General features: G+C 40.0%; 1 protein-coding gene across 1 annotated transcript; it reads left to right on the top strand.

Moving 5' to 3' along the window:
• The first annotated feature begins 9,463 nt into the window (after positions 1-9,463).
• Positions 9,464-10,158, top strand: LOC118482592. The gene is made up of 2 exons (XM_035978128.1): positions 9,464-9,593; positions 9,698-10,158. Exons 1-2 carry the CDS (start codon positions 9,464-9,466, stop codon positions 10,156-10,158), a joined length of 591 nt encoding a protein of 196 aa, XP_035834021.1.
• Positions 10,159-10,384: the final 226 nt, after the last annotated feature.

Here is a 10,384-nt window from a genome sequence, read left to right as displayed (position 1 = left end):
ATCTATCAACAAGTTGGTCAATCTCAAGAACCACAGACGGCTCATGGGAGGAAGATTGAAGACCCCAAAAGAGCATGTTTGGTAGATTTCAGCTGGAGTGATTACATATCATCTGAAGGCAAAGCAGCACGCATAATCGATCAAGATGATGAGAAACTACCAGAAGGTTTTAGTTGGGATATGTTTGTGGATGAGAAGGGAGAGTTTAAAGCTTTCATTGCCAAGATTATGAGGGAGCCAGACATGTTTGCCACCTGGATGAAGTCTATCGGTGAAACTGTCAAATCGGTTGCTTCTGATGAAAGTTCTTATAGTTCTGATGAAAATATAGAAAGTGTTGATGAACTTTCAGAAAGATCTGGGGAGGTTTCAGAGAGTTCAGATGAGAGTATACAGAATGATGTTACTTCAGAAAAGGAAGTTGTATTTGATCAAACACCATCTGATTTTGGTGTATCAGATGCTGATTCTGAAAAATTTGTAGAGTTTGATCAATCACCGGTTGACAAAAACAGTGATGATGAAGAAGAAAAATATATAAATGTTGCTGAAACTCATCTTTCTCCTAAAAGTTTTCATGTTTATTTTGCAGATCGCATGGAGAAACTAAAGGAGAAAAGAGCTGCTAGAGAACAACAGAAAGAATCTGAAGATGATGTTCAGAATGTTGAAAGTGTTGCTGAAAAAATTACCGAGGTTGAGAAAGAAGAAGAAAAGGTGATCGGAGTAGAAAAGGTGATTGAAGTTGTGAAAACAATCGAGGTTGAGAAGATTGTTGAAGTCGTCAAGCCTTGTAAGAAGTGTTTGGAAGCCTGCAAGGAATGTGCAACAAAAGACGATATTATAGCTGAGTACGAGAAGAAGAAGGAGCAGTTACTGTTCCACCTTAATTATGTGAAAGAATCGTACGATGTCTTGAACAAAACAGTAACTGGTCTCCAAACGACAAACTCAGAAAGAGAACAGGCACTGACAATGATGAATGCAACTTTGATGTCAAAACAAAAAGCGATCAATTTCTACATTGAAGAGAGTGCCAAATGGAAGCAAGAGGTGGAAACTGAAAAGTTCGAAAATGAGAGAATTAGGCGGTTATTGTTAAGCTATTCTACTTCTGATTATCTCATTGATCGTGTTTACCCAACTGTTGTAGGATTGGAAGCTTTTCAAGACGAGAAGCCAAAGAAGAAGAAAGATTGTGGTAAGAAATCGACTGTTAGCTATAACAAGTGTCCGCCTCCAATTTGGGATGGGTATTCTCCTAGGAAACCAAATGAGGAGCAACTTGAGAAAGCAGTCAATATAAGTTAAAAACCGACACAACTGACGTTTTACCAGACAACATTGATGTCACGTTTACCTCGTCCGATACCGATCATGAGTCAGAGTTAATTAAAAAGGTGGTCGATCAGGTGTTGGATACTGATGAGGAGTCCGAGTCGAAATCTGAGTCTGGAGGGTCAAAGTCGTCATTCAATAGTCCAAATTCGTCGGTCAAACGGTCTTATAGTTTAGAATTTTTGTTATCAAAGTCAAATTTGAATGATGAAACATTCGAAGTTGTTTATACTTTGAATGGTTCTGACAAATTATATTACAACAAAGAGTTTCCAATAAGAAGTGTTCGCTTTGACATGATCAAAAAGGTTTTCAAAATGACAGAAATCAATATTTCTGAAATAAAAGATTTAAATCTTACTGAAAAACCTAAAAAATACACTTCAAGAGTTCAACAACGTCTAAACAAGAAAAAGGGTTACAATTCTGGTTCTGGTTTTCAAAAGAAACCTAACCAAAATTGTAGCTACAAAAAGAAAGGTTTAGGTTTTGTTCCACCATAAAATTATAAAAATGATAAAAATTCTAAAACAAAAACAGAATTTGTGTCAGGTGGAAGCTCAGATGAAGAACAGAAGAAACCATTCTGGAGACAGTCAAACCAAGAGTTTCTTGCTGAGCGAAAGAAGAATGGAACTGAAGTGTTTTATCAAAGGGAGACTCGTACCTGTTACAGATGCAATGAAACTGGTCACATTGCATGGAACTGTTCTGCAGATGCAAAAACAAAACAGGGAGTTTCTCAGAAACTAAAAGAAAAAGTTGTTGATGTTGAACCACCAACCGATAGACTTAAATGTTTTGAAAATTCTAAATATGAGGTTGGTGAGTGTTCGAAGAAGAATTTTTACAAAAAGAAAGAAAAAGACAACCAAATGTGGGTTGCTAAAAAGGTTGATGTGAATGTCGGCGATGAATCTGGTTCCACAAAGCCAGAAGAGCCACAGGTTGAGGAGAAAATTTCAGTGAATGATGAAGAGTTTCCATCGCTGAAGTTTGAGGAAGTTAAAAAGAAAGTTGGAAAAACTGAGATTTCAAATCAGTTTTACAATGAGAAAAAAGAATTTGATGTCGAGAAAACATTCAACAGAAATGTTAAAAAGATTTTTGGGAAAATGCTGAGTGGGAGAGCAAAGGGGGTTAAAGATTTTTATGCCACGAAAAAGGCAACATACAACCCTACTGCTCAAGAGTTGAAATCCATCAAGTCTGAGAAGACTTGGATGGATGTATGCTTTCCATGATAGTCTTAGGACTATGCCGGAGATCCCAAGTTTATATCGTGGATCAGGAATCGGCATCATTCTAGTGTTTGAAAAGTTTGTTTGAAAGATTTTGAATAGTGTTTGAATGTTTACAGGTGAGAGGACTACACCGGAGCTTCCAGGTTGGTAATTGAGAAGCAGGAATCGGCATCTTTCTGAATAATTTGACAAGTGGTAAAGAGGTTTCTGTAGATGTTTCATTCCTACAGTAAAACCTACAAGTGGTATTTTTGATCTACAAGTGGTATTTGTGGTTATACCTTGAAGAATTTACATTTACAAGTGGTACAGTGATTCTGAATTGCAAATGATAAATCAGGGACATTAAGTTGTACTTGATTTATTATTCATATGAGATTGATAAACAAAATGATGAACCATATCCCCATGCTTCATAAGTGGTAAACTTAAAAGTGGTAAACACAAACTCATTTTCCGGAAAAATCATTTCGATTAAAACAAACTTAAGTGTTTTGAGATCTAAATAAGAAAATGGTTTGTTGAAAGGGGGAGTTCAGATTGTTTATGCCTAGTGAATGGCGATTTGATGTGATTCGATATCAGTTGTCAAGTTTCTGTACAGTTTGTTTTACTTTTCATGTTTCTAGTGGGTCAAGAGTCTAGAAGTTTTCAAATTTTCCTTTGAAATGTGTTTGCATTTTAGGGGGAGTAAGAAATTTTCAGAAAATCCAAAAACATTTGAAAATTTGAAAAAGCCAAAAACATGATAAAAATCAAAAATGAGTTTCGTTGTGAAAAAGAGGAAATGATAGTACATCAGTGGACTATCACAGCATGCTAAAGAAATGTAATGTCAAAATGTGATAAACAATCTTACTGTGGATATGTCAGTAGGTTTTCGCACATTTAGTAAATTGAAACGAGATATAAACCTAAATTCAAACTTGCTTAATTCGTGGGTAACTATTCTTGGATATATGGGTAACCCCCGAAATCTTGTTTGAAAGGTCCCTTATTCTGAGATACTAGGTCTTTATGCTCAGTGATATCTGGGGTATTATCCTGGGACTTCTGCTGTATGGAAGTACTGACCTAGTCCCCGGATAATACTTTCTGCATATGCTTGAAAAAGCGCAGCCCTCAGCATGCTGATGAAACAATAAAATTGATAGTCGCTGCTGTTGTAATCAAAAGATCCTCTAAAGGGGACCCACCAAAAGTCGAGCCGTCATCTCTGTGCTGAACGGAAGTTCTGACCTGAGCTCTCACGGTTTTGCATCTACCCCTTTACAGATATCAGCTGTGGTATACTCACCTGTAAGACTGAATATTTGGGATCTGGATACAGGAGTATATTCAAGTGGAGTGATACACAATTAAGTTTAAGTCTTTAAAACATTAATATTGTATCTCAAATCGATTGAAGTCTGTGTGAAAATTTAAGTGGACAAACATACTGACAATCTAGGTAAAATTGTTTAGAACTGACAATGTAATCAAGCTTAACGGTGTTGGTGATATGTCTTATATACTGATATGATCCTCTTACACGAACTCACAAAAATATTGTCTGTAAATATTTTCTTTACTGCATTACAGGTTTCTTTATTTCAAAATCCAAAAAGATTTTCAGTGTGTTTTAGCATAAATTTTTGAAAAAGTCAAAAAGATTTTCGACAACTGATGTTGAATAGCTGATTTTCAAAATTCCGAGTGCTAAACATGATGAGCAATATTTGAGGGGGAGTGTTTGTGTGAAATTAAATGTTTTCATAATCTAACCTTTCAAGTGGTTCATCAAAATCTGTATTTGTTTTGAAGGAGAGTCTGAATTGGTGCAGGGTTATATGTTTGAAATATATATGCGAAAGAAATTTACTTTGAGGTAGAGCTTTTGCAGGATAAGATGAGAAGCTGTTAGATGGACAGCCAGACAACGATCCTGAAGATGTTACTGAAGAACAAAAGAATGCCAGTAAATCGAGAGGGAGAGTCTGAAGATAGAGAGAAAGAAAAGCCCAGAGACTGATCAAGACTGAAGATGTGAAGATACATCATTGTTGTGACTCGATAGTCGACTCCATCAACATCTGAGGGGGAGTCTGTTGGTGCACTACATCTGTTGATTTCGTTTTAGATCGAGTCTTTCTTTGTAATATATAGATTAGGGCGCGTTTTACGAGAAAACTTGAGAGTTTACGTGTTTTAGAGTGTAGGTCCGCTTATACGGACATAGTCGGTCCTCTTTTGTGTCAAGTCCGCTTATTCGGACATGGTAGGTCAGCTTATTCGTCAGGTCCGCTTATACGGACATGTCGTATAAGGGAACCTATCAGGTTCGCTTATACGGACATGCCGTATAAGGGGACCTCCTCACCTATAAATACCGTATAAGGGAACCTCATTTGTAACTTCCGAAATTCCATACCGAGGTGCTGCCGGTGTGAGAATCAATTGTAAACACTGTCAAATTAATCAACAAAGAGAATTAAGAAGATATCTAGCTGTTTCTACGTCAGGTACTTGTTTTCCGCACCTGTATCTGATCAAACTCCTCTGATTGACTCGTTCGGGTCAGAATCCGATCCTACATCTTTAGTGTGTTGTATTTTTACAGAGTCGTTTCCAACTATGACTACATCATCAACATATATAAGCGCAGCTACATAAGACCTTTCTGACTTATAAATGAACAGAGAATAATCTGCCTTTGACTGTCTGAACCCGAGCTCAACGAGAGCTTTTGTGAACTTTTGATACCAATTACGTGACGCCTGTTTCAAACCATAGATCGATTTTCTTAATCTGCAAACACGAGCCTCCCCCTGTTTAGCAAAACCATCTGGAATCTTCATGTAGACTTCTTCCTCTAAATCCCCATGCAAGAAGGCGTTATTCACGTCAAGTTGGTGAATCATCCAATTTCTTTTCACAGCCACGACCAACAAGGTACGGATAGTAACCAACTTTGCAACTGGTGCAAATGTATCATGATAAACAACCCCATCGAGTTGAGTGAAACCCTTCGCCACCAATCTCGCCTTATATCTATCCACCTCTCCGTTTGGTTTGTACTTGATTTTGTAAACCCACTTTGAGTCAATCGCCCTTTTGTTTTTGGGCAATGCCTCAAGAGTCCAAGTACCATTTTGTTCAAGGGCCTTAATTTCTTTCTTCATGGCTTTTCGCCATTCATGGTTCAGTGATGCTTGACGAAAAGTCTTGGGCTCATCGCATGAGTCGATAGCTGACAGAAAAGCTTTATGGGTGGGAGAAAAATTATCATAAGAGATGTAACAAGCTAGAGGATGTACCGTGGATGAACTTTGATTAGCTGTGGGTCGAGTATGGTCTATCGATGGGGGAAGCTTAACATTGTAATCGTTGAAGCGTGCTGGTTGGGTTCGAACTCTGGATGGTCGAACTTGGGCATTTTCTTCCTCTCGAACCGAAGTGTTTTGTTCAGAAGGACCAGCAGTGTTTTGCATTTCATGTTCCGCAATTTGTACTTTGTTAAGATCTTGAGCATTAATGTTTGAGGTGTTCAACGATGCCTCAACTAAAACTTCATGGCTGATGGTCTCGACATCATCCTCGTGACCGTGGGCATTCTCTCGATTCGGATTTTCTTCGTTCCCATTAACATGAAGGTTGACTAAGGGTTCGCTTTCATTTGTCTCATTGTAATACCAGGGCGGAAAATCAAAAAGTTTCTCATTTTCGCTTTTGTCGATACGATCCATGCTCTTGAAAGGAAAAACATTTTCAACAAATTTCACATCTCTTGACACCACCATTTTGCTATCGGTAATGTCATATATTTTGTACCCTTTGGTTCCCGGTGGATAACCTAAAAATACCCCGGGTTTCCCTTTCCATTCAAATTTGTCTCCATATGTGTCGGTATTTCGAAAGTAAGCGAGGCAACCAAAAATCTTCATATGTTCATAATCAGGTTCTTCTTCATGTAAAATTTCAAATGGGGTTTTGTTGTTAATGGTGTTTGATGGAGACGATTGATTATGTAGGTCGCTTTCATGACACACTCGGCCCAAAACTTCTTTGGCAAATTTGCCTCAAATCTAAGTGCTCGTGCAGTCTCGAGCAAATGTCTGTGCTTACGTTCTACAACACCATTCTGTTGTGGTGTGTGTGGGCAAGTGGTCTCAAGAATTATGCCCTCTTGAGCATAAAAGTTGTGCATTCGGTTTGAAATAAACTCCCCCCCCATTATCACAACGAATCCTTTTAATTGATTTTCCAAATTGCGTTTTGATCATTCTGTGGAAAAATATCAGATGGTCACCCGCGTCAAATTTGTGTTTTAGAAGGAAAACCCAAACAGATCGACTGTAGTCATCCACGATCGTTAAAAAATAGTTTGCTCTTGAAAACGAAGGAGTTCTATACCTTCCCCAAAGATCACAATGCAACATTTCGAAACATTCTTTGGCTTTGATAGAACTTATGGGAAAAGGTAACCGGGTGTGCTTGGCTTTAGCACACGAATCATAATCAATAGTTTTAAAAGACGCATTCTTGACAAAATCAAAATGAGAAAGTTTACCGCTAGAAGCATGACCAAGTCTTTTATGCCATACCTCCACCGACGCCAACATAGCCTTCCTTTCTCGTTCGACCATCTTCATCCGGTATAAGCCATGTTGACATTTACCCGTTCCGATAAGTTTCTTCGAATTCAAGTCTTGCATTACTGATGTACTGCGAAGTACATATGTTTATAGTGTATATTTTGGTCAGTTTTCAGTCGTTTAGAGTCTAGTTAAGGTTAGAATTTCGATACTGCTGACGTTAAGCTTTGATTTCAGGTCCCGTAGCTTAAAGTGATGAAAAACGAGTAAAAACGAGCAGTTTGGAAGAAAACCGGGATTCGTACGGGCGTCGAAGAAGCTGGAAGTCGAAAATGAATAAAAAAAATAATAAAATCAGACAAGGAGGCGCCGTGTGACGCGACACCCCGTGGCGTCACGCGAGGCCATGGGTTAGCCCGACCCAAGTCGTCCCAAAGAAGGGTGGGATGACGGTGATCATGAACGAAAAGAACGAGTTAATCCCTTCCCGTACCATTACCGGTTGGCGTGTGTGTATAGACTACCGAAAGTTAAACGACGCCACCCGGAAAGACCACTTCCCCTTACCATTCATTGACCAAATGTTGGAGCGTCTAGCGGGTCAAAAATTTTATTGTTTTCTCGATGGATTTTCGGGTTATTTTCAGATCCCCATCGTCCCGGAGGATCAAGATAAAACGACGTTCACATGCCCTTACGGCACTTATGCGTATCGCCGCATACCTTTCGGGTTATGCAACGCTCCGGCTACATTCCAAAGATGCATGGTTGCTATATTCCAAGACATGCTTGAGACTTCCATGGAGGTTTTCATGGATGACTTCTCGGTTTATGGCACCACTTTCGAACAATGTCTTTTAAATCTTGGTAGAATGCTTAAGAGGTGCATAGAGACAAATCTTATGTTGAATTGGGAGAAGTGTCACTTTATGGTGACGGAGGGGATAGTTTTAGGACACAAGGTGTCGAGAAAGGGTATAGAGGTGGATAGGGCCAAGATATACCATAAGTAGATTACCTCCACCTACTAGTGTCAAGTCCGTTAGGAGCTTCCTAGGTCATGCGGGCTTTTATAGGCGTTTCATAAAGGATTTTTCCAAAATCACACGCCCGATGACTAGACTTTTAGAGAAGGATGTACCTTTCGTCTTCGACGAGGAGTGCATCAAAGTGTTTGACTTCTTGAAAGAAAAACTCGTGAGTGCCCCGATACTTGTTTCGCCCAATTGGAGCTTGCCTTTTGAGCTCATGTGTGATGCAAGAGATTATGCCGTAGGTGCGGTCCTAGGTCAAAGAGTTGATAAACACTTTCATCCAATCTACTACGCGAGCAAAACTCTAAATGATGCTCAAGAGAACTATACCACCACGGAAAAGGAACTCTTAGCCGTAGTGTTTGCGTTTGATAAGTTTCGCTCATATCTCGTGCTCTCCAAAACCACCGTGTTCACCGACCACGCTGCTTTGCGCTTTCTATTCCAAAAGAAAAACGCGAAGCCGCGTCTCATTAGATGGATTCTTTTGCTCTCCGAGTTCGATATAGAAATTAAGGATAAAAAGGGAGCGGAAAACGTGGCCGCCGACCACTTGTCACGTTTAGAGGATCCAAAGAGAGAAGAGGTTCGTGAGGATTCTATAGGAGACACTTTTCCCCACGAAACCATAGATTTTGTTAGTGCCGAGGTAGAGGGTTTGCCATGGTTCTCGGATTTGGAAAACTATTTAGCGACCGGAGATCTTGTGAGGGGTATGTCCTACCAACAAAAGAAAAAGCTTCTTAGGGAGGCTAGGAAGTATATTTGGGACGACCCGTACCTATTTAGGATAGGTGGAGATAGAGTGCTTAGGAGATGCGTTTCAAAGGAGGATGGTTTAGACATCCTTAGACATGTGCATGAGGGATTAACGGGAGGCCATCACGGAGAAAATGTGACGGCACAAAAGGTCTTTGATAGTGGGTTCTATTTGCCAACGGTAGTTAAGGATGCCATAGAGTTTGTTAGGACATGTGACCGTTGCCAACGTACAGGCAACATCTCATCCAAGGATAAAATGCCTCAAAATCCCATCCAAGTTCTTGAAATCTTTGACGTTTGGGGCATTGACTTCATGGGACCTTTCCCATCCTCAAGTGGGAATAGGTACATCCTCGTGGCCATTGATTACGTTTCAAAGTGGGTCGAAGCTCAAGCTTTGCCCACCAATGATTCCCGAGTGGTGGTGAGATTCCTTAAAAAGTTATTCACGCGTTTCGGAGTCCCTAAAGCTATCATAAGTGACCGTGGCACGCATTTTTGCAATTCCGCCATGGAAAAGGCACTTGCACGCTACGGTGTCACTCACCGTCTTTCCACCGCGTACCACCCGCAAACTAGTGGCCAAGTAGAGAATGCTAACCGAGGGGTGAAGAGAATCTTAGAGAAAACGGTAGGAAAAAGTAGAAAGGATTGGTCGGAAAGCTCGACGACGCTTTGTGGGCATTCCGTACCGCCTATAAGACACCGTTAGGAACTACACCCTTTATCATTGTGTATGGCAAAGCTTGCCATCTTCCGGTAGAGTTAGAGCATAGAGCGTTGTGGGCATTGAAAACCGTTAATCTTAACCTTATCGAGGCCGCTAGAAGGAGGTTCTTCCAAATTCACGAGTTGGAAGCCTTGAGGGATGCCGCCTATGAACGATCTTGGAGTATCAAGGAAAAAACTAAGGCGTTGCATGATAGGAGGTTGCGAGGCTTGAAAGAGTTTAAGGTAGGTGATAAAGTGCTTTTGTTCAATTCGAGGTTGAAATTGATAGCAGGGAAATTGAAATCAAGATGGAGCGGACCGTATGTGGTGAAAGAAGTGTTTCCATACGGCACAGTTGAATTATACGACGAAGTTGACAAAGGGGTATGGAAGGTAAACGGCCATAGATTGAAACATTACTTGGGAGGTCCCATTGATACCACCGAAGAGGAAGAAATTCCTCTAGAGGACCCACCTACCTTCACCGAGCAGTGAGTGTGAAAAGCGTCGTTTGTAGAGTATGTACCGTTTGTAAATTTATTAATTTTTCGTATTTTTCGTAGTTTTTCGGTGTTTGTTTTGTGTCGTTGAGAATTTTGCAGGTTTCATCACCGCTACGGAACGGAAAAAGCATGAGAAAAGAGGTCCCAGGTATGTGTCTTGGACACTTAGAAAAAATTTTGTGGGTTTTGGATGGTTTGGGAAAAAGTTAAAAAATTTT

The sequence above is a fragment of the Helianthus annuus genome, chromosome 10, assembly GCF_002127325.2.
Source record: "Helianthus annuus cultivar XRQ/B chromosome 10, HanXRQr2.0-SUNRISE, whole genome shotgun sequence".
Taxonomy (NCBI): Eukaryota; Viridiplantae; Streptophyta; class Magnoliopsida; order Asterales; family Asteraceae; genus Helianthus; species Helianthus annuus.
Note: the sequence above shows the minus strand (reverse complement) of the source record. Positions and strands in the feature narration are given on the sequence as shown.

Excerpts from the sequence above, each read along its gene's own strand:
- LOC118482592 (XM_035978128.1), top strand. The coding sequence starts at position 9,464 with ATGGAAAAGGCACTTGCACGCTACGGTGTCACTCACCGTCTTTCCACC. Across the intron at positions 9,594-9,697 it reads AGAGAAAACGGTAGGAAAAA|CTTGCCATCTTCCGGTAGAG; the intron begins GTAGAAAGGATT and ends TGTATGGCAAAG.